General features: G+C 42.6%; 1 protein-coding gene across 2 annotated transcripts in view; it reads left to right on the top strand.

The window, feature by feature from the left end:
• LOC140906084 (sodium channel protein type 5 subunit alpha-like) overlaps window positions 1-27,302 on the top strand; it is a 90,816-nt gene that overhangs the window by 42,393 nt on the left and 21,121 nt on the right. For both annotated transcript variants that reach the window (XM_073329592.1, XM_073329593.1), the window contains exons 18-21: window positions 251-374; window positions 11,883-12,037; window positions 16,336-16,509; window positions 17,031-17,153. In XM_073329592.1, the coding sequence (XP_073185693.1) occupies window positions 251-374; window positions 11,883-12,037; window positions 16,336-16,509; window positions 17,031-17,153 (576 nt within the window). The remainder of the gene's footprint in view (window positions 1-250; window positions 375-11,882; window positions 12,038-16,335; window positions 16,510-17,030; window positions 17,154-27,302) is intronic.

Below are 27,302 nucleotides of genomic sequence, written 5' to 3'. Positions count from 1 at the left end.
AAGTCCAGGCTAGCGAGAAATTAACCAACCCCAGCCAACCTGGGCTGCAGTGTACAGAGCACCCTTACCAATGAGCAGAGGGCTGCAGTTTCCTTCCCAACGAGCAGAAGGCACCCTCCTGATGATGACAGTGTAATGTTGTAGTTGCTTCTGGTGTGCAACAGAATGTAATAAGAAGAGCATTCAGTTTATTTTAAAGCACAGTGACCACTCTAAACAAAAAAATGATACATTGTCTTCTCTTGTGTAGCACCTGGATTACATCAGCTGTTCTGAAGGCAGCACAGTGGATCTGACAAATCCTGAGGAGCTTCTGAAACAGATCCCTGAGCTGGCTGAAGACTTAAAAGAACCTGATAACTGTTTCCCAGAAGGTAAGGATCTGCTAATTTCACGATGACTAGGAAGTGAGACAAACAATCCAAAGGTTTCAGAGTAACAGCTGTGTTAGTCTGTATTCGCAAAAAGAAAAGGAGTACTTGTGGCACCTTAGAGACTAACCAATTTATTTGAGCATAAGCTTTCGTGAGCTACAGCTCACTTCATCAGATGCATACTGTGGAAAATACAGAAGATGTTCTTATAATACAAAACGTGAAAAAATGGGTGTTTACCACTACAAAAGGTTTTCTCTCCCCCCACCCCACTCTCCTGTTGGTAATAGCTTATCTAAAGTGATCACTCTCCTTACAATGTGTATGATAATCAAGGTGGGCCATTTCCAGCACAAATCCAGGGTTTAACAAGAACGTCTGAGGATACAACCGCATTTGCTCCAACCCCTCAGACAGAGACAAACACCTACAAGATCTCTATCAAGCATTCTTACAACTACAATACCCACCTGCGGAAGTGAAGAAACCGATTGATAGAGCCAGAAGAGTTCCCAGAAGTCAACTACTACAGGACAGGCCTAACAAAGAAAATAACAGAACGCCACTAGCCATCACCTTCAGCCCCCAACTAAAACCCCTCCAACGCATTATTAAGGATCTACAACCTATCCTGAAGGATGACCCAACACTCTCACAAATCTTGGGAGACAGGCCAGTCCTTGCCTGCAGACAGCCCCCCAACCTAAAGTGAGTACTCACCAGCAACCACATACTACACAACAGAACCACTAACCCAGGAGCCTATCCTTGCAACAAAGCCTGTTGCCAACTATGCCCACATATCTATTCAGGGGACACCATCACAGGGCCTAATCACATCAGCCACACTATCAGAGGCTCGTTCACCTGCGCATCTACCAATGTGATATATGCCATCATGTGCCAGCAATGCCCCTCTGCCATGTACATTGGTCAAACTGGACAGTCTCTACGTAAAAGAATAAATGGACACAAATTAGATGTCAAGAATTATAACATTCATAAACCAGTCGGAGAACAATTCAATCTCTCTGGTCACACGATTACAGACATGAAAGTTGCGATATTACAACAGAAAACTTCAAAACCAGACTCCAGTGAGAGACTGTTGAATTGGAATTCATTTGCAAATTGGATACAATTAACTTAGGCTTGAATAGAGACTGGGAGTGGCTAAGTCATTATGCAAGGTAACCTATTTCCCCCTGTTTTTTCCTACTCCCCTCCTCCCCGGTTCCTCAGACGTTCTTGTTAAACCCTGGATTTGTGCTGGAAATGACCCACCTTAATTATCATACACATTGTAAGGTGAGTGATCACTTTAGATAAGCTATTACCAGCAGGAGAGTGGGGTGGGGGAGAGAGAAAACCTTTTGTAATGGTAAACACCCATTTTTTCATGGTTTGTATGTATAAGAACATCTTCTGTATTTTCCACAGTATGCATCCGATGAAGTGAGCTGTAGCTCACAAAAGCTTATGCTCAAATAAATTGGTTAGTTTCTAAGGTGCCACAAGTAAACCATCCAAAGTAGCCTCTTCTCCTACTTAATGTTGAGACACTCAGGCACTCAACACCAAGGCACTCTGTCTACTTGCACAGTATTTAATAACAATATAATTACTGAGTAGTTGCATAGAACTTTTGATCCATAGATCTCTATAATAGTCAAACACACATGAAACAGGCAGAGAGAACTTGTTAGTATTCAGCTGAATTTCTGTAGGATGGTAAGTCCAGAAGCCCAATTTAAATTGCTGCACAGCTTTACAAGTTTACTTCATACCAATATTTGTACTCAGTGCTTATTTTAATTTTCACAGCTGTCTCCTTCTAGCCAAAATTAAGAATACTATGGTTTTCACTAGAGAAAAATTTAAATTTATTAACATTTCATCCAACCCCTACTTTATATCAGTTATTTCTCAGAGCAAACAGTAGTCTTCCTGAACTGTCTGTAGTAGAAGTAACAGGTAAAACATGTCATCAGGGTCAGTTCACAATTAGATTAATTTCCACTTTGGTTATGATTCCTTATGATTATAAAAGACCAGTGTTCCTGGAGAACTAACTGATTTTAGAAAGCTGGACAGTATTCAGATTCCTTTCCCACAATGCTACTCCCGTCAGCTGACATGCTCTTTCCTCCTACCAGCTGGCTCACAAGACATAAAGTCTCCTCCCTTCTGCCCTTCCACTAGCCATTAGCTGTTGCAGTTTGAGTCTAGTGTTCAACTGGCCACGCTTCTTCTAAGTTTTCCCTTTATCTCTTGTACCCATCCACCTTGTGACCTCAGTTATCTGTGGCAGATCTGCATCTGCCATCCAGCTTCTTCCTTCACTTACTAACCCTGCCTGACTGCCTCTTCCCCACTGTTCCTCACTGCCCCAGCTATCTCTCTCCTGATTCTGTCCTGCTCCCCATTCCTGCTACTTTCTTTCATTATAACAACATTCTAGATTCCCACAGGCCCTCCTTACCATAATCTCTCCTGCCATCTACTTCTCCACACTTTTCCTTACCTTCACTGTTCAGGGTCCTTTCTATCATTTCACCTAGCCTCTCCCCCTGCAGCCCACCTATATTTCCTTCCCAATTACTTCCGATTCCCCGACTCTTCCATTTCTGAATTTTGAGCAAAAATTCAGAATGAGGCAGGTTCATTGTATCTGCTAGTACTAAATTACTGTGGCTTTTAACAAAGGCTCCATAAACTAGCCCTGGAGTAGATACAAGTGAAGCAGATAACCACTGTGGTGCCATGCATGTGTTTTAGGCTGTAAATTACTATATTAATTGTAATACAGTTGAAATAGCTGTAATGGAGACACTTGCTGTAGAATGTGCAAGGGAGATGAGGTTGTATGTGAAAGATGCATAAAAAATGAGGGCTGAAGAAACTGTTGAAGGGACAGTTTTACACTGGAATAACTGAAAACAAGAAAGAAAATACAATATTTAGACAAAGTCAATAGTTTGATGTGCTAGTCTGATATATTTGGAAATGTTCCTACTCCCCAAAGCTGCTTTAAATGGGAATTGATACGCCCTGTTTGGCTATGAATTGCAAATGTATGGCCAGATCTTTGGCCCTGGTCAGGTTCCTTTATGTCAATCTCTAACAGAGAAGCTGGGGATTTCCCCAGATTAGAGGAACCCTGTCTCCTGCAGCAGTGACATAGCCAGCTCTGCACCATCTCATCCTGCCCCCATCACCTGGGACAGGTATAAGGAGTAGGAGGAGTGCTTTGCACTCCAGTAATCTCCAGACAGCAGAATAGTGCCTTGGCGGAATAGTGCCTTCGAGGCTATTGCTGCTGGCATAGATTAAAGCAGCCTGCAGATTAGAACAAATTAGAAACCAGTCTAATTTACATCAAGGTAGAACTGGCCCCTGGCTACCACCAGGACAGCCACCTTTTCTTGTTTATCTAAGGTCCTGTGCTGAGAGTAACTTAGCTGGACCTAAGGATCTGGTTTGTAATAATTTTCTGTTTTCAAGCTGAAATTGATTAGATACCAGGGATACAGCTTCTGTTGAATTAGTTCATTCTATAAATATCATTGCTAAATTCCAATGGAATTACAGGTTTCAGAGTAGCGGCTGTGTTAGTCTGTATTCGCAAAAAGAAAAGGAGTACTTGTGGCACCTTAGAGACTAACAAATCTATTTGAGCATAAGCTTTCGTGAGCTACAGCTCACTTCATCAGATACATTCAGTGGAAAATACAGTGGGGAGATTTATGTACATAAAGAACATGAAACAATGGGTGTTACCATACACACTGTAATGAGAGTGTGTATACATAAATCCACAGCAATCCATCATCAATAATGTTATTACAAGGAATTCCTAAGAGATTGATCTAGTAGACATGAAATCCTACTTGGAATGTTAATTTCAATGCCATGGTATATGAGATCACATGGATTAAAAACTTGTTGAAGGATCATAAAGTTCACTGATCAACTTAATAGCTAAGTTTCAGAGTAACAGCCGTGTTAGTCTGTATTCGCAAAAAGAAAAGGAGTACTTGTGGCACCTTAGAGACTAACCAATTTATTTGAGCATGAGCTTTCGTGAGCTACAGCTCACTTCATCGGATGCATCCGATTAAGTGAGTTGTAGCTCACGAAAACTCATGCTCAAATAAATTGGTTAGTCTCTAAGGTGCCACAAGTACTCCTTTTCTTAATAGCTAAATAAATTCCGCACAAAAAATCCAATGAATATTATGATTATTCATTATTGATTTGTATTCTGGACATGCCAACAGTATGCTAGATACTTTGTACACACAAGGCAGATGTAGATCTTGAGATCTTGCATTGCAAAGTTTACCATCTAAGATCATAAGAACTTATGAATGAGTTTAATTTGATGTAGGGGAGTAGCTCCCTTGAAGCCTACTTACCTGCTTACAGTTAAGAATGTATGAAGGTGTTTGCAGGATTGGGGCCAAAGCAGCATACAAAGGTTGTCAGGAAGAGGGCTAGAGTCAAACTAAGAACTGTTTTATTTATCTATTTTATGCATTCTATTGTTTCATTTTCTAGCAAATATCCTAGAAGATCAGTTTAATGGCAGGAATGTTTGTTGAAACAATGACATTTAAGTGAATATTAGAAAATGTTGGCAGAAATAAAACGTTGAACTCATAAATATGAGTAATTATACCAGATACTGCGAATGTTTGAAATACTTGCATTCATTTAACTAGGGACCTATTCACCTTGTGAAGCCAATACAGTTTGAATTTTGAATAGTGAATGCTCACAATAGCCTGCTCACAAACAATCTGTAGACCAAGAATTATTGCTGTAAGTGATTCAGCTAGTAGTTTTGAATAGCAAATACGTTTACAAAAACTGGAAGCTGCTTGTGAACAATTCATAAACAGGGGATATTGAAGAGATCAGCTTTGGGTCTGGTGCTATTTAATACCTTCACTAATGATTTTGAAATGAAGAAAAACACCATGTTAACTAAACATGTATATGTTTGTATATGTCACTAAACTGGGAAGTGTTGCAAATACCAATGCTGACAAAGAAATAATAAAAAGGAGATTTAAAACACAGGGGCAAGTAATACAATGAAATTCATCTTAGAAAATACAAGCTGAGATACTTGGGTAAAAATAATCCAAAATAAAGATAACTTTGGAAGCAGTCATTTCAAAAAGAAAAGGAGTACTTGTGGCACCTTAGAGACTAACCAATTTATTTGAGCATGAGCTTTCGTGTGCTCAAATAAATTGGTTAGTCTCTAAGGTGCCACAAGTACTCCTTTTCTTTTTGCGAATACAGACTAACACGGCTGTTACTCTGAAACCAGTCATTTCAAAAGAGAATAAAGCAAGGTATTGGACAAAAAATAACATTTAACTTGTAATGCAATGTGAGTGTGATCCAAACCCACTGAAGCCAGTGGAAAGTCTCCAATTGTTTTCAGTGGGCTTTGGCTAAGACCCTGTATCAAGCACAATGTGTAATGCACTTTTGGACCTATATATGAGCTGTAACTGGTTATAGATCAGGGAAAGTAATGGCCCCTCTCTTTATGGTGAAACTGTTCTTAGAACACTGCTTTCATTTCTTGTTGACAAACTAGACAGAATTCAAAGGAGAAAAACAAACATGGTTAAAGGTCTGTAGGGATGAGTTTATGGGACAAGATTTTAAAGAGTGTTTATTAACACACTGAAATGGGGTGTCAGAGTAACAGTCGTGTTAGTCTGTATTCGCAAAAAGAAAAGGAGTACTTGTGGCACCTTAGAGACTAACCAATTTATTTGAGCATAAGCTTTCGTGAGCTACAGCTCACTTCATCGGATGCATACTGTGGAAACTGCAGAAGACATTATATACACAGAGACCATGAAACAATACCTCCTCCCACCCCACTCTCCTACTGGTAATAGCTTATCCAAAGTGATCACTCTCCTTACAATGTGTATGATAATCAAGTTGGGCCATTTCCAGCACAAATCCAGGTTTTCTCACCCTCCGCCCCCCCCCCCCCCCCAACACACACACAAACTCACTCTCCTGCTGGTAATAGCCCATCCAAAGCGACCACTCTCTTTACAATGTGTATGATAATCAAGGTGGGCCATTTCCAGCACAAATCCAGGTTTTCTCACCCCCCCACCCCTCCACCCTTTTTTTTTTTCCCCAAAAACCACACACACAAACTCACTCTCCTGCTGGTAATAGCTTATCCAAAGTGACCACTCTCCTTACAATGTGTATGATAATCAAGGTGGGCCATTTCCAGCATAAATCCAAGTTTAACCAGCATGCCTGACTGGGGGGAGGGGGTAGGAAAAAACAAGGGGAAATAGGCTACCTTGCATAATGACTTAGCCACTCCCAGTCTCTATTTAAGCCTAAATTAATAGTATCCAATTTGCAAATGAATTCCAATTCAGCAGTTTCTCGCTGGAGTCTGGATTTGAAGTTTTTTTGTTTTAAGATAGCGACCTTCATGTCTGTAATTGTGTGACCAGAGAGACTGAAGTGTTCTCTGACTGGTTTATGAATGTTATAATTCTTGTCATCTGATTTGTGTCCATTTATTCTTTTACGTAGAGACTGTCCAGTTTGACCAATGTACATGGCAGAAGGGCATTGCTGACACATGATGGCATATATCACATTGGTGGATGTGCAGGTGAACGAGCCTCTGATAGTGTGGCTGATGTTATTAGGCCCTGTGATGGTGTCCCCTGAATAGATATGTGGGCATAGTTGGCAACGGGCTTTGTTGCAAGGATAGGTTCCTGGGTTAGTGGTTGTGTGGTATGTGGTTGTTGGTGAGTATTTGCTTCAGGTTGGGGGGCTGTCTGTAGGCAAGGACTGGCCTGTCTCCCAAGATTTGTGAGAGTGTTGGGTCATCCTTCAGGATAGGTTGTAGATCCTTAATAATGCGTTGGAGGGGTTTTAGTTGGGGGCTGAATGTGACGGCTAGTGGCGTTCTGTTATTTTCTTTGTTAGGCCTGTCCTGTAGTAGGTGACTTCTGGGAACTCTTCTGGCTCTATCAATCGGTTTCTTCACTTCCGCAGGTGGGTATTGTAGTTGTAAGAATGCTTGATAGAGATCTTGTAGGTGTTTGTCTCTGTCTGAGGGGTTGGAGCAAATGCGATTGTATCGCAGAGCTTGGCTGTAGACAATGGATCGTGTGGTGTGGTCAGGGTGAAAGCTGGAGGCATGTAGGTAGGAATAGCGGTCAGTAGGTTTCCGGTATAGGGTGGTGTTTATGTGACCATTGTTTATTAGCACTGTAGTGTCCAGGAAGTGGATCTCTTGTGTGGACTGGACCAGGCTGAGGTTGATGGTGGGATGGAAATTGTTGAAATCATGGTGGAATTCCTCAAGGGCTTCTTTTCCATGGGTCCAGATGATGAAGATGTCATCAATATAGCGCAAATAGAGTAGGGGCTTTAGGGGACGAGAGCTGAGGAAGCGTTGTTCTAAATCAGCCATAAAAATGTTGGCATACTGTGGGGCCATGCGGGTACCCATAGCAGTGCCGCTGATCTGAAGGTATACATTGTCCCCAAATGTAAAATAGTTATGGATAAGGACAAAGTCACAAAGTTCAGCCACCAGGTTAGCCGTGACATTATCGGGGATAGTGTTCTTGACGGCTTGTAGTCCATCTTTGTGTGGAATGTTGGTGTAAAGGGCTTCTACATCCATAGTGGCCAGGATGGTGTTATCAGGAAGATCACCGATGGATTGTAGTTTCCTCAGGAAGTCAGTGGTGTCTCGAAGGTAGCTGGGAGTGCTGGTAGCGTAGGGCCTGAGGAGGGAGTCTACATAGCCAGACAATCCTGCTGTCAGGGTGTCAATGCCTGAGATGATGGGGCGCCCAGGATTTCCAGGTTTATGGATCTTAGGTAGTAGATAGAATATCCCAGGTCGGGGTTCCAGGGGTGTGTCTGTGCGGATTTGATCTTGTGCTTTTTCAGGAAGTTTCTTGAGCAAATGCTGTAGTTGCTTTTGGTAACTCTCAGTGGGATCAGAGGGTAATGGCTTGTAGAAACTCGTGTTGGAGAGCTGCCGAGCAGCCTCTTTTTCATATTCCGACCTATTCATGATGACAACAGCACCTCCTTTGTCAGCCTTTTTTATTATGATGTCAGAGTTGTTTCTGAGGCTGTGGATGGCATTGTGTTCTGCACGGCTGAGGTTATGGGGCAAGTGATGCTGCTTTTCCACAATTTCAGCCCGTGCATGTCGGCGGAAGCATTCTATGTAGAAGTCCAGTCTGCTGTTTCGACCTTCAGGAGAAGTCCACCTAGAATCCTTCTTTTTGTAATGTTGGTAGGGAGGCCTCTGTGGATTAGTATGTTGTTCAGAGGTATTTGGGAAATATTCCTTGAGTCGGAAACGTCGAAAATAGGATTCTAGGTCACCACAGAACAGTATCATGTTCGTGGGGGTGGAGGGGCAGAAGGAGAGGCCCCGAGATAGGACAGCTTCTTCTGCTGGGCTGAGAGTATAGTTGGATAGGTTAACAATATTGCTGGGTGGGTTGAGGGAACCATTGCTGTGGCCCCTTGTAGCATGTAGTAGTTTAAAAAGTTTAGTGTCCTTTTTCTTTTGTAGAGAAGCAAAGTGTGGATTGTAAATGGCTTGTCTAGTTTTAGTAAATTCCAGCCACGAGGAAGTTTGTGTGGAAGGTTGGTTTTTTATGAGAGTATCCAGTTTTGAGAGCTCATTCTTAATCTTTCCCTGTTTGCTGTAGAGGATGTTGATCAGGTGATTCCGCAGTTTCTTAGAGAGCGTGTGGCACAAGCTGTCAGCATAGTCTGTGTGGTATGTAGATTGTAATGGATTTTTTACCTTCAGTCCTTTTGGTACGATGTCCATCTGTTTGCATTTGGAAAGGAAGATGATTAAAAAAGGGGGGGGGTGAGAAAACCTGGATTTGTGCTGGAAATGGCCCACCTTGATTATCATACACATTGTAAAGAGAGTGGTTGCTTTGGATGGGCTATTACCAGCAGGAGAGTGAGTTGGGGGGGGGGGGCGGAGGGTGAAAAAACCTGGATTTGTGCTGAAAATGGCCCAACTTGATTATCATACACATTGTAAGGAGAATGATCACTTTAATAAGCTATTACCAGTAGGAGAGTGGGGTGGGAGGAGGTATTGTTTCATGGTCTCTGTGTATATAATGTCTTCTGCAGTTTCCACAGTATGCATCCGATGAAGTGAGCTGTAGCTCACGAAAGCTTATGCTCAAATAAATTGGTTAGTCTCTAAGGTGCCACAAGTACTCCTTTTCTTTTTGAAATAAGGTGGTGTTATGTATTTTGCTGTTTACACAACAAAAATAATATGAAGAAACTGCACTGGCAGTTCAGTCCCAAATAACCACATTTATTAAATACTTATAAATGTGTAAGATCTAGCTACACATATTCCTGCTCTGCTTAGTCCTGGTGGCTCCTCAAAACATAAAACACAGTGAATACCACTACAGGACTCTCAAACTATTTAAAAGTATACTACCCTCTTCCTACGCACTAGAAGTAGGTATGTGGTAATCATCTCAAAGTATTTGAAGTTTGTAAACAATAAGGACTTCCTCAAGGCTATACACACATATCCATGACATGCACACCTAGGACATTATATATGCATGTTATATAATAATTACACACAAAAAACGATGTTAAAATAACATTATTAAAGTTTCAAAGTGAAGCACTCAAAAGTTAGGACATGGCAGAGCTAAAGTTGTCTGTGCAACCTTAACTTGGCCCCTTTGTGTATATGCATTATAATACATTCTTTAATTACATGATTACATACTATTTTTCTATAGCACTCCTGCATCCTTCAGTGCACAGAATGGATGATTCTCACTTGATAAGCAGCTATTCAATATTTTGTTTTCTCTTTGTTGATCAGTGTGTGGTCCCATGCCTTATTTACTGTACACTATTCAAAATCTCCTATGAAGACAGCCTTATTAAATTCCTCATGGGCTTTTCTCTGGTGCTTACAACTATAGTACATGAGTGCTTCACAAAAGTAGTTAATGTGTCCCCACAATACCTCTGTAAGGTGAGGGGATGGTATTTTCCCCATCTCACAGATAGGAAACTGAGACTCAGGGAGATTAAGTTAAAAAATATCCACTAATTTTGGGTGCCTAATTTGAGACACTTACGACCTGATTTTTCAGAGTATTTAGCACTATATAGCACTTCATATGTTCAAAGCACAGATCACATTAATTTCAGTTACTGGCTGTGTGTGCTCAGCACTTCTGCTCATGAGACCCACAGAGTCTTCAGTTAGGCACCCAGAGAATGAGGAGCATATAATTAGTGACCACCTGTGAAAAGTTTGGTTTAAGTGGCTTGACTAGCATCACATAAGAAGTCTGTGGCAGAGACAGAGGTATAGTCGAATTCCCCAGGCATCATTCACCTGCCTTAACCATGAGGCCATCCTTTCTCTTCCTGCAGTCCACTGCCTCATGCACTATACAACATTTGGCTTTTGGAATAAATGAGGCAAGGATCCTACAGATAACACTTTTCTTCATTACCACAACCCTTATTCATGCCCAGAGCAGGTCCATCCTTATGCAGTGAATGAGGCAGGGGTCCCGGGGGGAAAAAAAGTATGTGATTGTGTAATTAAAGACTGTATCGTAGTCCATATGCACAAAGGGCCAAAGTAAGGTTGCAGAGGCTTGTGACAGACACCCAGCAAGGAAAATTTCAGCCCAAATGGTTAAAGTTTGGCAAAATTATAAGGGAACTGAAAACATGGTTTTATAATGGGACGTGTTCGGCAACCTTAATAATAGGCAGTTCTACCTGCCCCAGCTATAATTAAATAAGTACTAAAAAGTATATGAGTAATGTGCTGAGATTGAAAGAGAACTTTTCCTGATATTCAACCTAACTTTTCCTAAATTGTAAGATCAACTAGACAGTTGACTATTCTTACAAGTTATGTTGTGGAAACCCAGTCAGTTTGTACATTTGAACATAGAATGGATAAATGACTAGAAATTAAAAGGTAGGGAACAATCCTGCTGTCAAAGGGGATGGACTAGATGACCCTACAGATTATCTTTATCTCTAATTTCTAAGATACAATGACTCCTTGTGCCAGTTGTGCTATTCTTCCATCTCTCAATGCTTGTCATGGCTTTGAGATAGCTGGTAAATCTGCAATGCCATAGGGTCCATCCTGTTGTGTTGCCTTTGTTCTGTAAACCCAGCCATCAGCATTCCGAGAGCATTCCCAATGTTCTTACCAATTTCCAGTGAGCTGGAAGGTAGCTCACCAATGGGTGCAAGATATTCCTAATTGCTTAAAAATAATTTTGTAGTTTGCTTTCAAATAATAAAGGACTGAGAAAGAGGAAACAGGAGACAGACAAGTTTGAGGGACTAACGACTTTCCCTTGAACCCAGAAATTTCCATGGCTGCCCTGGGTACTAATGTAACCCATGTCCCTCTTTCAGGTTGTGTTCGACATTTCCCTTGCTGTGTGATGAATACCACAAAGTTTCCAGGCAAAACGTGGTGGAACCTGAGGAAAACCTGCTTCAAAGTTGTTGAACATAGCTGGTTTGAAAGCTTTATCATATTCATGATCCTGCTGAGCAGCGGTGCACTGGTAAATTTTTACTTAATCTCATCTCAGGTTGAATTATAATTGTATGCAGAGGTGTTACATAGCTTTAATTTCAGATCCAAGATATGACTTTTTTGCTTAGGGCAGAAGGATGTATTTTCAGACTGGTTGGTAGACGTTTCAGACTGTGTTGGGAGAGGGTAAAATTACTTAGCATGGGGTAACTTCTTTTTTATAATGACTATAAAGTACTGTAAGTCACATGACAGATGATTTCCATTCTGCTTGTGTATTGGTTTTGCTGTGGCTTTTCTGTGGCAGTTATTTCAAATGTATAGATTAGCATTTTTAGATGCTTCATTAAAATCAAACATAAAAACATACGAACGGCCATATTGGTTCAGACCAAAGGTCCATCTAGCCCAGTATCCTGTCTTCCGACAGTGGCCGATGCCAGGTGCCCCAGAGGGAATGAACAGAACAGGCAAACATCAAGTGATCCATCCCCTGTTGCCCATTCCCAACTTCTGGCAAACGGAGGCTAGGGCCACCATCCCTGTGCATCCTGGCTAATAACCATTGATGGACCTATCCTCCATGAACTTATCTAGTTCTTTTTTGAACCCTGTTATAATCTTGGCCTTCACAACATCCTCTGGCAAGGAGTTCCACAGGTTGACTGAGCATTGTGTGAAAAAAATAGTAACAGGGGATGAATCACTTGATGATTACCTGTTCTGTTCATTCCCTCTGGGGCACCTGACATTAGCCACTGTGGGAAGACAGGATACTGGGCTAGATGGAACTTTGGTCTGACCCGCTATGGCCGTTCTTATGTTCCAAGTGGGTCCAAAAGGGTTAACACTGCTCATGGAACAGTGCAGGAGGCAGGAGGTGTATGGGTGTGTGTCCCCTTGCTGTCTGCGGAGGAATGAATACAGTCATTAAAAAACTGGCCCAAACTGACCCAAATCAACAGAGGGTCCAGCGAGACAAAGAGATACCCCAGTGACTGAACAATCATATCTAACAAAAGGAAACCCCAGCAGGCAGGACTTGTGAGCTGAGCTGGAGAACAATGTGTCAGCTGACTGGTAGAAGGGGGCTTTTTGGAGGGACTTGGGAGCCCAGATCTGCAGGACAAAGAGGGGAGAGATCCAGAGATGGGGTTCATCACAACTTGGCTGGCTCATCAAGGCACTGGCTTGGTCAGGATGGACTATGGCTTAACTTCTACCTCTCTATGTTCAGCAAAGGATTTTCAGATTCTGTAGCCAGTGACTAATAAATGGTTACCTTGTTTTGAAAAGGCTGCCTGTGTCACTGTAAATACTCACTGAGAGCATCGTGTCCTGAAGGGGCACAGTACAAGCCTCCCACAGAACTCTGGTTTGGCTGGATTCACTGCAGGGATCCTTGGAGAGAGACAGGAGATGCTGGTGCCAAAGGGCCAGTCTTGGAGGTCATGGGCCTGCCTCTGTGGAACTGTGTAGGTCCTTGGGGCCTGGCACACAGAAGGGGTCACACCCAGGAAACTGGGACAGGCTGGGGGGATAGACCTGACTCTGTGATAGTCTCTCTCACCAACATAAGTTGGTCCAGTAAAAGATATTACCTCATTCACGTTATCTCTCTAATATCCTGAGATCAACATGGTTACAACAATACTGCAAAAAGAAAAGGAGTACTTGTGGCACCTTAGAGACTAACCAATTTATTAGAGCATAAGCTTTTGTGAGCTACAGCTCACTTCATCAGATGCATATCGTGGAAACTGCAGCAGACTTTATATATACACAGAGAATATGAACCAATACCTCCTCCCACCCCACTGTCCTGCTGGTAATAGCTTATCTAAAGTGATCATCAGGTGGGCCATTTCCAGCACAAATCCAGGTTTTCTCACCCTCCACCCCCCGACACAAATTCACTCTCCTGCTGGTGATAGCCCATCCAAAGTGACAACTCTTTACACAATGTGCATGACAATCAAGTTGGGCTATTTCCTGCACAAATCCAGGTTTTCTCACATCCCCCCCACCCCCATACACACACAAACTCACTCTCCTGCTGGTAATAGCTCATCCAAACTGACCACTCTTCAAGTTTAAATCCAAGTTAAACCAGAACATAATTTTGTGCCTATCTGACAATATATTCTTCACCTAGAGTCCACCAAAAATAAAATTCCTTGGGACAGAAATGATGTGTGTATGTGTATGGGTCATTGTAAGCTACAAGTTGGTAAATTGGTGCAAGTCTGAATGGGTTTAGTGTGAGTCTAAGTTTCTGTAACTTACATATTGAGGGGCCTTTAAGTAGCTTTAACTAACTTAATTTTCCTCTAGGATTACATTTTCTTAGACGCACCTTGGAATTTTACTGTTTGTTTCACAGATTGTATCTAGGAAATTTCTAGGCCTGTAATGAAACTTTGTGATAGTCATCTAGGTCTGTAGTTGACTGAGTCTATGGCGTTGTCTTCACTATGGGATACATCAGTGTTGCTGTGATTGATGTAGCGGGCATCAATTTAGCTGGTTTGATGAAGACATGATAAGTCGATGCGAATGCACTCTCCCGTTGACTTCAGGACTACACCTCCCCAAAAGGCTGAAGCTATGTCAGTGGGAGAGCATCTCCCATTGACATAGCGCTGTGAACATAACACTGTAAATTGATCTAAGCTATGTTGACTTAAATTACATTTCTTACATAACTTAACTCGCATAATTTAGATTGATTTACCGTGTTAGTGCAGAACAGGGCTATATTTGTAACAGGGACACCTGTTTGTACTTGTATTAGGATTTTCACAGAGAGAGATGATGCAACTCCCAAACTTCCACATGTAACATGTAAAGCAGCTGAGGAACATCACATCTGCTGCTGATCTCTCTCAAAATTCTGCTTGTAAGATCCTGATTTCTTTGATGTTCTTCCCTAAGTGAAGAACCATGTCAGCTCTCCAGGAAGGTTCCTAGAGCTGAAGTGCATACACAATTCTAAATAAGAACCTGCTGTTCCCTTCTTAAAACAAGCAACAAATTGTAAGATTATTTCATCATTAAAACAATGACCACATACCAAGTCCTTTCAGCTTTGATACTTAGAGGACTTATTTATGCTGATGCAGGATTTGGGGAAGCATAAGAGATATCAGAGTTGGCATTTCCACCATCCATCTTTACATTTTCTCATCCCACATCTCACCGCTTGTAACCACTTTGTTTGCCACAAACAGATTTTTGTGTCACAAAATACAGCTTTAATGAAGATTGACTATATATGGAGCAAGGATTGTTCCTTGCATATGGTAATATTTTGTAGCTCTTCCACAGTATCTAATATGTTCTTTTCACTATTATCACTACAGCTGGTGGAAAAAATGTTTGACAAAACTTGTTTTCTCCAAAAAAATTAATTTTAGGGAACCCAAAATTTTTTACAGCATTGTGCCCAGAATCAGGGCTGTGGCCTCAGCCTGCCCTCAAACGAACTCCTCCCTCTGCTGCTCCAGCTGAGCATGGTGGTGTTCTCAGGCCTCCATTGGTAGCTCCTGTGCTGCAAGAGCATGTTCCCAGTCCCCAAGCACCATAACCTCAGCCTGCAACTGCTGTTTCTTCTGAGCACTGCTCACAGGCATACTATGCCTGGTCCCACTCCTCCAAAGTAGGAGCTGGTTAAGGTGGTGTAAACTTCACTTGCAAGAGAGTGGGTACTAGGTTGCTGGCCCGATGTTGGGAAGAGCAGCAACTCTGGGTGCTGCCATCTCAGGTGGGATCACAAAGGTGGTCCCCAACTCCCTCTCTCGCTTCTAAGGAGTCACTGTCACAGTGGTGATAGGGAGCCACATCCAGTTGCCGTGCCACCACAATGAAGTACTCCAGTATGACAGAGGTTGGCAGCAACTTTGGGAATGCTGAGGGGATCCCTTCTCTCCTCCACTTACCCTCCCCACCTCCATCCCTGAATGATGCAGTGAAAATCTGAATAAATGAACAGTAGGACATTTGCTGTTCTGGATCAAAAAATGTCTTAGCAAAGCATTTTGGCATTTTTTCAAATGAAACTTTTTCTGGATTCCATTCTGTGAAACAATAAAACTTTTCCGAAATCATGGAAAACAAATTCTGTATTTTCAGCCATCTGTAATGATCACCTTCATTGGGACTATTCACATGTGTAAAGTTAAGCTGATGTGTAACTGTTTGCAGGATGAACGTCCAGGTTTCATGTGGTTTCATAATGAAAAGTGCATACATCTCTCATCTCAGTACATTAAAATATTCCACTGAAACTCTGTAGAGTGGGATTATATTTAATCTTTATTATTCCAGGCATTTGAAGATATTCATCTTCAAAAAAGAGAAAACATTAAAACCATGTTGGAATTTCTTGATAAAGTCTTCACTTATATCTTTGTCTTCGAAATGTTTCTGAAATGGCTGGCTTATGGCTTCAGGAAGTATTTCACCAATGCCTGGTGTTGGCTTGATTTCCTAATTGTAGATGTAAGTATTGCATTTGAACAATTCTGTGAACCGGATACAGCAACAAAATGTTCACTCTTCTTTTTTGGATGTACTTTGAAGGGGAACTGATTTTTAGAAAGTGCTGAGCGCCCATCATCTGAAAATCAGGACTCTTCAAGTTGTCTGAATTTGGGCAATGAAAATCATTAGTCTGTTAAAATGTTGGACTCAAAATTCCTCCATCTTTAATAATCTCAGGTAGCATTAATAACTCAGGTAAGTACGTTTGTTTTGTTAAAATGTATTGGGTGAAATCTTGGCACCACTAAAGAGAATGGGTATTTTACTATTAACTTCAATAGGACCAAGATTTCACCTATTATTTTGTAATTGTCAGTGTCCATTTAAGGTGCATTTCTACTTGTGCTATACAGGCTGTTTATTCACACTTCCACTGGTAAGATTTTTTAAGCAAGAGTTAAAAAAAAGAAGAAGAGGAGAAGGAACAGATGGTAGGATTGCACTAATATTTTGGACTTTTACTTTGTGTCTTCATTCAGGTCTCTTTAGTAACTCTCATAGCTAACTCACTTGGATATTCCGATATGGGAGCCATGAAATCCCTTAGGACTCTCCGAGCTTTGAGACCATTAAGAGCACTGTCACGGTTTGAAGGGATGAGGGTAAGAGTAAATAAAGCAACCATCTAGTGTGAATATTAAAGATGTAAAGTGACAATATTTTATATGGTTTTGTTTTCATTATGTTGCACAGCACCATAGTTAAGGTTACATTTAAGAGTTCAGTTTTAACAGGAGCTTTAACTACCTGTTTTGTAAAAGTCTCATTGAAATGGCACCAAATGAAACATAAACTGTGCTCATAGTTTATATTCTGATTTTTTTTGTGGTGGATTGATGAAAAATGAGTTGATACAGAGAGAATAATAAAAGTTTTAAACTCATCCCTTTTGGCAATTTTTCACTAGATTCTCTCACTTTTTTTTGTACTCCTTTTAGCAAGAACTCTACTAGGGGGGAGGGATAGCTCAGTGGTTTGAGCATTGGCCTGCTAAACCCAGGGTTGTGAGTTTAATCCTTGAGGGGGCCATTTAGGGATCTGGGGCAAAAATTGGGGATTGGTCTTGCTTTGAGCAGGGGGTTGGACTAGATGACCTCCTGAGGTCCATTCCAACCCTGATATTCTATGATACAATCTGGGACCTTTCTTTTCTCTACATTGTTGCTCCTCATGTGCTGATCATTAAAATACCAGTTGTACATTAGGAGTGTTTGTCAATAGAGCATTTTATAACTTTTAAGCCATACTGGCAAATTTAAGCACACTTGTATATGTTTTAAACTTGGGTAGCTCAGTCTTTTGTAAATAGCTTTTTTTTGTCAGTTAGCTTTAGAGTAGGTCTTCTGTTACTATTTTAGTATTAGTTTTAACATTTAGTTAGGTATTGGTACTGGATGACAAGCAGCTATGTTGGTTCCTAAATCATCCAGTTTCAAAACATGCCGTTCATGTATTGTTGCTATACCAGCCACATGAAAAGTGTCTTTACTATCTAGATGGGTGGAATATTCCTAGTAAATGTGCAATCTGCTGTTCTTTCAGCCACTGGTTTCAAATGACCTGGGAGATTAAACTCAGTATATATCTCCAGGGCAGATCCATGAGACCTGATTCCGATTCTGGTCATTCGGACCAGTTTATTTCCAGTATTCCCTCAACAAGAAGTGCTCCTGTGGTTAGAAAATCTTTGGCTGTGCTACTGTGGTTGTTAAAAGATCTTTGGCTGAAGAGAGCCACAGATTTCATTCTCCTGGTCCTTCAAGAAAAAAGAAGGCAAGATCACCTCAAGCTTCAAAAGGGACTTCAAGACATAGAAAAGTGCCCTTAGAAGCCCTGAATCATACTACTAAGAGCTCAGAATTGTTAAAGAGAAAATCTTCTGATCGTTCTGAGGCTTCAGTACCACCTCTGAATGTTATGGTACCATCTACTGTATGTGCTCCATCAGGGTGCATGGATTCAGTACCAAGTGCCCAGGTGCCATTTAAGGTCAAGGATGCTGCATCCAGGTCTCTTTTCTCTGTAATACTGCATGTACTGATACAGCTCCAGCTTTGGTACCAGTTATTTCAGGTCCTTCATTCACCATAGCATCAGATTTAGTTGTATCTGATCATCCAAAATCACCTCCAGTGGCTTATGCTGAAAATCCACTATTGGTACTGTATATGGGTGAATCATAAATACCATCTATTGAACTTCTAACTTTAGGGTCTGAAACTCAATTAATGAAGACTCCTCAAAGTCCTTATTCAGAAGAATGTGTATTATTTTCATCAGCTTCTGAGGCAAGTTTGGAGGGATCTCCTTCTTCCTCACCTGTCTATTTCTCATCAGAGGTTCATTCTCAAACCAGACTGCAGCAATCTTCTTGTAATTATTATGAACCTTTCCTTGCTTCTGGTTTCCTTCTCCTTGGGCAGCCATGCAGTTTCCTTATGGACAAAGATGTGGCTGTATTGGTACCCTTGGATTCTTCATCAGAGCTATAGGACCCCAACTTCATCTAATTCAAGGCAAAGGTCACCATCACCCGAGCAGTCAGAGAGTGTCACCCTGATGAGCAACCTCATACATTTCCTATGATACAGCAGCAGGTTTCCTCTGATACATTTCTCCAGGTACCAGAGACCCATCAAACCCCGGAGAAAGAAGCATAGGTTCCAGCGGAAGAGAAACACAAACCCATCTGGTTCAAGTACACAACCAGCTTCATCATCAAAGTATCAGTTTTGAAGAGACGGTTAAGGGTTTGAAGCCTCCCCATTCTTTAGCCTGCCAGCTACAACAGTTTTCCCATCTCCCCATTCTGACACACATGGGAGTGAATTATCACAGAAAAATGAGTTTTGGAGATTGTCAAATCCCCACTCTTCAAGGACCCTTCTCATGAGCTCATACTAAGACTGGGAATAAACTACCTCCTTTGCTTGGGAGTAACAGAGCCTGTCCCAGCTCTACACAGGGGAAGGGTTTCTACTCAAGTTACTTCCTCTTACCAAAGAAAAATGGAGGGTGGAGACTGATTTTAGATCTAAGACTCCTAAACAAATTTGTGAAGTGCTAAAAATTCAGGATGGTGACTCTGGCAGCAATAGATTGAGGGGATTGATTTTCAGCCCTTGACTTACAAGACACATATTTCCATACACCCAGCTCACAGATAATACTTGCATTTTGTGATAGGTCAAGATCACTTCCAATATCATATATTTCCTTTTGGTCAAGAGGCAATTGTGGTATTGCCATACCTCAGCAACTGGCTGTTCAAGTGTCAGTCTTACGGGGAAGTGCTGTTGACCTCCCAGAGGGCTCTCTCACTGTTCCTGAGATTAGGCTTCCAGCCCAATGTCAGGAAGTCTGTGTTGACCCTTATTCAGAAAATACACTTAGTTGGGGCATCTTTGGATTCACTGACTGCCAGGGCCTATCTTCCCATAATCTTAACAAACCTCATTAGGACTATTCAAGTGAGCCGTCAGTCCTCAGTGAGGTTCTGTTTGCAGCTCCCTGGGTTACATGGTGGCTTGCACTTTCATCACAGATTGTGCAAGATTACACCTTTGGTACTTTCAGGGGTGCCTCAGGACAGTGTATTCACCACACAGACACAGCTTAGCCAAACAAGTTTGTGTTCCATGCCAGATGAAAGATGCCCTAGACCGGTGGAAGGATCACCACAATGTTGGGGTTGGCATTGCCTTCCTTCAGTCAATGCTGATGGTCACCATAATGACAGATGCATCACTACTCAAATGGGGGAGGGAAACATCTCAATGTTCATACAGTCCAGGGCAGATGATCACCTCAGGAGACCAGTCTCCACAACCACCTGCTGGAACTAAGGGCAGTCAGAAATGTCTGTCTCCTTTCTTCCTCTGATCAGAGGGAAGTCAATCAAGATTTTGACAAAGTAGCCTGCATGTTTTATATCAACTGACAGGGTGGCATGAGATCCCCTCTCTCTGTGTTGAAGCAATAAAGTTATAGAATGGGTGCATAGCCTATCATATTCACATTTTGGCAATGTGCATTCCTGGAATACAAAACTCCACAGCTGATGTTCTCAACAGACACTTCTCCCAGGACTATGAATGGGAGCTGCACCCTTGGATCCTAGATGACATATTTTGAATGTGGGGACCTCTGGAGGTGGATCTCTTTGTCTCAGCCACAAACAGGAAGTGTTGTCTGTTCTGCTCAATGGAGGGCCTAGGCTTTCAGTCTTCAGGAGATGACTTTCTCCTTCCTTGGACAAAGGGCTTGTGTTACACATTTCCCCCAGCACCTCTCATTCTTTGAAGAAGATTTGGCAGGACAAGGATAAGGTAATCATGATAATCCCTACTTGACTGAGAAAAGCATGGTTTGATTGTTTCTTTGTCTGATGATCAATCTTCCATGTTTCCCTCATCTTCTCTCTCAAGATGAGGGATAAATGCTTCATTTCAACCTAAAGATTCTCCACCTCAGGGCATAGTTCCTCAGTGGTTCATGGACATAGAGTCTACCTGTTCAGTAGAGGTACAGCAGGAAAGCACCTATCCATAGTACTTCAGAAGTGGAACAGATTTAGCTGTTGGTGTGAATACAGCAAATTGCACCGGAATCTTCCTCACTTTCACTTATCCTGGATTGCCTGCTACAAGTGAAGAAAGAAAACAGGCTTAACAAGTAATTCTATTAAGATTAATCTAGCTGCAATATCAGTCTTCCATTCTCTAGTGGAAGGGTTCTCAGTATTCTCTCACCCCACAACTGTAAGGTTCATTAAAGGACTGGGGAACCTCATCCCTCAAGTAAAAGCCCCTGCTCCAGTCTGGGATCTTAATCTAGTTCTCAGAGGTCTCATAGGGCCTCCTTTTTAACCTATGGTGACCTGCTCATTACTATACCTATCCATGAAGATGGCCTTTTTAATAGCCATTGCATTGGCATGAAGGGCCTTAATGGCAGATGCTGTCTTTATAGTATTCTTCAAGGATAAAGTTTCCCTATGTCCACATGCCAAATTCCTTCCTAAAGTACCATCTGGGAATGAACGACAGGGGATGGATCATTTGATGATTTCCTGTTCTGTTCATTCCCTCTGAAGCACCTGGCATTAGCCATGTCAGAAGACAGGATATTGGGCTAGATGGACCTTTGGTCTGACCCAGTATGGCCGTTCTTATGTTCTTATCTGAGTTTAATATGACCTAGACCATACATTTACCATTTTCCCCCAAAACCACATAACTCGGGTCAGGAAGCTTCTTTCCATACCTTAGATGTCAAAAGAGCACTGTCTTTCTATCTTGATAGGATCAAACGATTTCAGAAGTCTCCTAGATGAGTAGTTCTTAACCAAGGGTGCAAGTACCCCTGGGGTACTCAGATGTCTTCCAGAGATCTATTCATCTAGATATTTGCCAAGTTTTACAACAGGCTACATAAAAAAAGCACTAGCAAAGTCAGTACAAACTAAAATGTCATACAGACAATGACTTGTTTGTACTGCTCTATGTACTATACACTGAAATGTAAGTACAATATTTAGATTCCAATTGATTTATTTTATAATTATATGGTAAAAATTAGAACGTAAGCAATTTTTCAGTAATATTGTGCTGTGACACTTTTGTATTTTATGTCTGAGTTTGTAAGCAAGTAGTTTTTAAGTGAGGTGAAACTTGGAGGTACACAAGACAAAGTGAGCTGTAGCTCACGAAAGCTTATGCTCTAATAAATTGGTTAGTCTCTAAGGTGCCACAAGTCCTCCTTTTCTTTTTGCGAATACAGACTAACACGGCTGCTACTCTGAAACAAGACAAATCAGACTCCTGAAAGGGGTACAATAGTCTGGAAAAGTTGAGAGTCACTGTCCTAGACTATTTGTCTCCACTGAAGACAGATCTAAGGGTTTCACTGTTTCTACCCAAATACTATCAAGGTGGATTTTGGGATATATCATCACTTGCTATGAGGTTGCCAATACCTAGTCTCCTGCTTGGGTTCTGGTCCACACTAATAGGTCAAAATCAACATCTATGGCCTTACTTAAGAACGTTCCAGTACTTGAAATTTGGAAGGCCACTACATGATCTTCAGTACATACTTTCTCCAAACACTATATCATGCCTCTAGATCTGATGTGGCAATGGGCAGCCCAATTCTTTCATCTGTACTAGACTTTATTCCAAAGCTGCCTCTTCCTGGGGATACTGCTTGGAAATCACCTGAAGCGGAGTGTACATAGGGACATTACTCAAAGAAGACGGAACCCCCGCTGTGCAGTAACTGTAGTTCTTCAAGAAGTGTATCCCTATTGCGTGTCCAACTATCTGCCCTCCTTCCCCTCTGCTTTGAAGTTTTCTTGGTGGGACTTTGTGCTAGAGAAGGAACACAGGGTAGTTCACCTGTGCAGCTCTATATAGCCTCGGCATGGGCCACAAAGATGTGTAGGGCATAAGAATAGGTTGAATGGAAACTGCTAATGAAAATCTCCAGTTGACGGTGCATGGGACTCTTGCACACCTGAAGTGGAGAACCCATAGGAACACACATCTTGAAGAACTACAGTTGCTGCACAGGGTGAGTAACCTTTCCTTATAGACTTGTGGATCTTTACACAAAGCATAGATATGATACTCAGAGTTCCCCATTGAGTTCTGATGCCCCTTCGTTAGTGGTTAAATCCTTCTGAGGTTTGCAAGGGCCTTCCGTTTGTATCTCTTCAACCAACTGTAATGAGGATAATGGATGCCTCCAAACTGGGTTGAGATGTGAACTTCCTACATCATCAGACTCAAGCATTATGGTCTCAGAAAGAGTCTCTTCTACATATAAACATGTTGGAACTGTGAGCAATTCATCTTTCTTTTCTTTTCTTTTCTTTTCTTTTCTTTTCTTTTCTTTTCTTTGATCCGGCCAGGACAAGGTTGTTCAAGTCATCATCAACAATACCACCACCATTTTACATAAAATCATAGAATAGAATCATAGAATTGTAGGACTGGATGGGACCTCGAGAGGTCATCTAGTCCAGTCCTCTGCATTCATAGCATGACTAAGTATTATCTAGACCATCCCTGACAGGTGTTTGTCTAACCTGCTCTTAAAAATCTCCAATGATGGAGATTCCACAGCCTTCCTGGGCAATTTGTTCCAGTGCTGAACCAACCTGACAGGAAGTTTTTCCTAATGTCCAACCTAAACCACCCTTGCTGCAATTTGAGCTTATTGCCTCTTGTCCTATCCTCAGAGGTCAAGGAGAACTATCTTTTTCCCTCCTTGTAAAAACCTTTTATATACTTGAAAACTATTTTCATGTGCCCCCTCAATCTTCTCTTCTCCAGACTAAACAAACACAGTGTTTTCAATCTTCCCTCATAGGTCATGTTTTCTAGACCTTCAGTCATTTTTGTTGCTCTTCTCTGGACTTTCTCCAATTTGTCCACATCTTTCCTGAAATGTAGCCACCAGAATTGGATACAGTACTCAAGTTGAGGCCTAATCAGCATGGAGTATAGTAGAAGAAATATTTTTTGTGTCTTGCTTACAACACTCCTACTAATACATCCCAGCATGTTTGCTTTTTTTGCAATAGTATTACATAGTTGACTCATATTTGGCTTATGACCCACTGTGACCCCTAGATCACTTTCTGCAGTACTCCTTCCTAAGCAGTCATTTCCCATTTTGTATGATGCAACTGATTGTTCCTTCCTAAGTGGAGTACTTTGCATTTATCCTTATTGAATTTTATCCTATTTTCTTCACTCCATTTCTCCTGGTTGTGCAGATCATTTTGAATTTTAATCCTATCCTCCAAAACTCTTGCAACCCCTCCCAACTTGGCATTGTCCACAAACTTTAGCAGTGTACTCTCTATGCCATTATCTAAATAATTGATGAAGATATTGAACAGAACTAGACCCAGAACTGATTCCTGCAGCACCTCACTCAATATGTCCTTCCAGCTTGACTGTGAACTACTGATAACTACTCTCTGGGAATGGTTTTCCAACCAGTTATGCACCCATCTTATAATAGCTCCATCTAGGTTGTATTTCCCTAGTTTGTTTATGAGAAGGTCATGTGAGGCTGTAACAAAAGCCTTACTCAAGTCAATATATACAACATCTACTGCTTCCTCCCGATCATTTCAATTTATATTCTGGTTATTTAATAGAATTTGGGTTGAATTTAGGGAAATGCTGCTAACAGAAAGAAAGTTATGAGGTAAGAAATTTCTCATTCTGTTGTACAGCTTCTCTCCTCATTCACTGGTAATTCATTCCTTATTACCCTGTCAAAGAAACATAAACAGTCAAGGGAAACAAGGTCAGAACTCTTATGTCAAGAAGTGCATCTACTTTGGGAATGGTGTATACAATATCAGGTGTCCCTGAAAACAGTTCATCTACCAGGTCTTTTGAATGCTCATACAGACCAGCTAAGCAGTTTTCATCAGACCATGACTGGTCTCTGAAGAGATCTGTGGCTCTTATGAATTCCAGAATTGAGGTCAGCCTCATGTGGATCTGCTTGCTACAAAAAGTATCAGAGGTATTGCACAAAAGCAGGGATCAGTCCAGGCTCTATAACTGACATGTTCATTATCTAATGGTCTGTAGGCCTTCATTTTGCCTATCCTCTGCTGACTCCAAGAACTTTAATGAAGTTTAATGAAGATTCCACTGATTCCAAGAACTTCAGTGAAGCTCAAGCAAGACTCAGCTTACTCATTGACTCAGCTTACTCATTGACTCATTGACTCATTACTCAAGACTCAGCTGATTCTCATTGCACCAGCATGGCCAAGACAGTACTGGTTTCTGGAACTGTTCAGATTGTCCATACTGTGGCAAATTGCCAGCACTAGTATGATGGGTCCCGCGCTTTCTCTTCTTGTGGGTGGGGGTTCAGGGCACTGTTTCTCACCCCTGATCTGAGGTATCACCTGTCCCACTAGTATCCCAGAGAAGGAGAGTGGAGAGGGAGGGACCCGGGCCCTAGGGATAGCATCAAACCACTTGAACTAGTGATTCCTTCCCCTGGCCTACTTCCCTCTCTGGCCCTTCAGCTTGTGGGGCTTCCTGCCCTCTCTTTGCTTGGGCCAGGTTTCTCCCAATCCCTTGTGTCTGTGGAGTCCCTCTGCTCTGCACAAGCCAGGTTTCCCTTTACCTAGGGTCTTGGTCTTCTTGCCCACCACAGTGCTTCTCCAAACTGTCCTCTACTTCCCTCTAAACTGCTCTCTGCTCCAACACCAAACCACTCTGCTTCAACTCCTCCAAACTGCTCTCCTCCAAACTGCTCTCTGCTCCAACACCAACCCACTCTGCTTCAGCTCCTCCAACTGACTGATTGAAGCAGGGGGGTTTTATCAGGTGACTGGCTTCAGGTGCTGTAATTGGCTTCAGGTGCTCTAATTAATCTACAGCAACCTCTCTTCTCTCTACAGGGAATAAGGCTCTCATCATCCTGGGGCTTACATATCTCCCCTCTAAAGCTTGCTATCCAGCGATGGGGGGATTTTCATCAAATTCTCCAGGCCGCAAGGGCCCTTATTGGGGAGGGTAAAAGGTCCGGCAAGCAGGCCGCCGCAGCCTACCAGCAGGTCTGCCGCTTCTGTGACTCCTTGCTCACCTACAGAGTAGGTCACAGTTTACTGCAAGGCCCAATAGGGGCTGCAAGCATCCCTGCTGGCAAGGATCCCCCCCAGCCCTCCTCATGGCATCTATCATCATCGCAATGTTGAACACCTGGGGCTGTAGGATGGGTCTCCGCAGGTCCCAGGTGCTCTCCTTCCTTCGGGAAGGGGTGTACTTTGTGGTTTTTCTGAAGGAGACCCATACTGATCCGGCCTCCGAAGACAGCTGACGGCTGGAATGGGGGGACAGCGTCTACTTTAGCCATCTCACAGTTCGTACGGCTGGAGTGGTGACCCTGTTCTCCCCTGACCTACGGCCCGAGGTGCTGGGGGTCGCCGAGGCTATGCCGGGCCACCTGCTGCACCTCCGGGTCTATATGGAGGGGCTCGTAGTCAACCTCGTTAACGTCTATGCCCCGACATCGGGCCTGGAGTGGCTGTGTTTCTATCAGCAGGCATCCGCCTTCCTCGGCACCTTGGATCCTCGCGAGTGCCTGGTCCTGCGTGAGGACTTTAACACCACCCTCGAGGAGCGGCACCGCTCAAGGACTGAGCAGTGCCCGGCCGCTGCGGACGTCCTCTTGGAGATAGTCAAACACCACTCCCTGGTGGAAGTCTGACGTGACCACCACCCGGACGACATCTTGATGTTCACCTTTGTCCGGGTGGAAGTCCATCGGTCTTGCCACTCCTGGTTGGACCACATCTATTTATCACATTTCCACCTTTCACGGGCCCACTCCTCCAGCTTCCGGCCGGCCCCATTCTCTGATAATCATTTAGCCACCGTGACGGCTTCTGTCTGCATGGAGAGGCCAGGGCCAGCCTATTGGCATTTCAACAACAGCTTGTTGGAGGATGTGGGCTTTGTGGTGTCCTCCCAGGAGTTCTGGCTGGCCTGGTGAGGGCAGCGGCATGCCTTTCCCTCGGCACAGCAGTGGTGGGACCTGGGGAAGGTGCACGCCCGGCTCTTCTGCCGTGAGTACACCCAGGGCGCCAGCCAATGGAGGAATGTGGCGATAGAGCAGTTGGAACGTGAGGTCTTAGAGTTGGAGAGGCATCTGGCTGCCAGCGCCAAGGATCCATCCCTCTGCAGAGTGTGCCAGGAGAAGCGGAA

This window comes from Lepidochelys kempii, chromosome 2 (genome assembly GCF_965140265.1).
Source record: "Lepidochelys kempii isolate rLepKem1 chromosome 2, rLepKem1.hap2, whole genome shotgun sequence".
NCBI lineage: Eukaryota > Metazoa > Chordata > Testudines > Cheloniidae > Lepidochelys > Lepidochelys kempii.
Note: the sequence above shows the minus strand (reverse complement) of the source record. Positions and strands in the feature narration are given on the sequence as shown.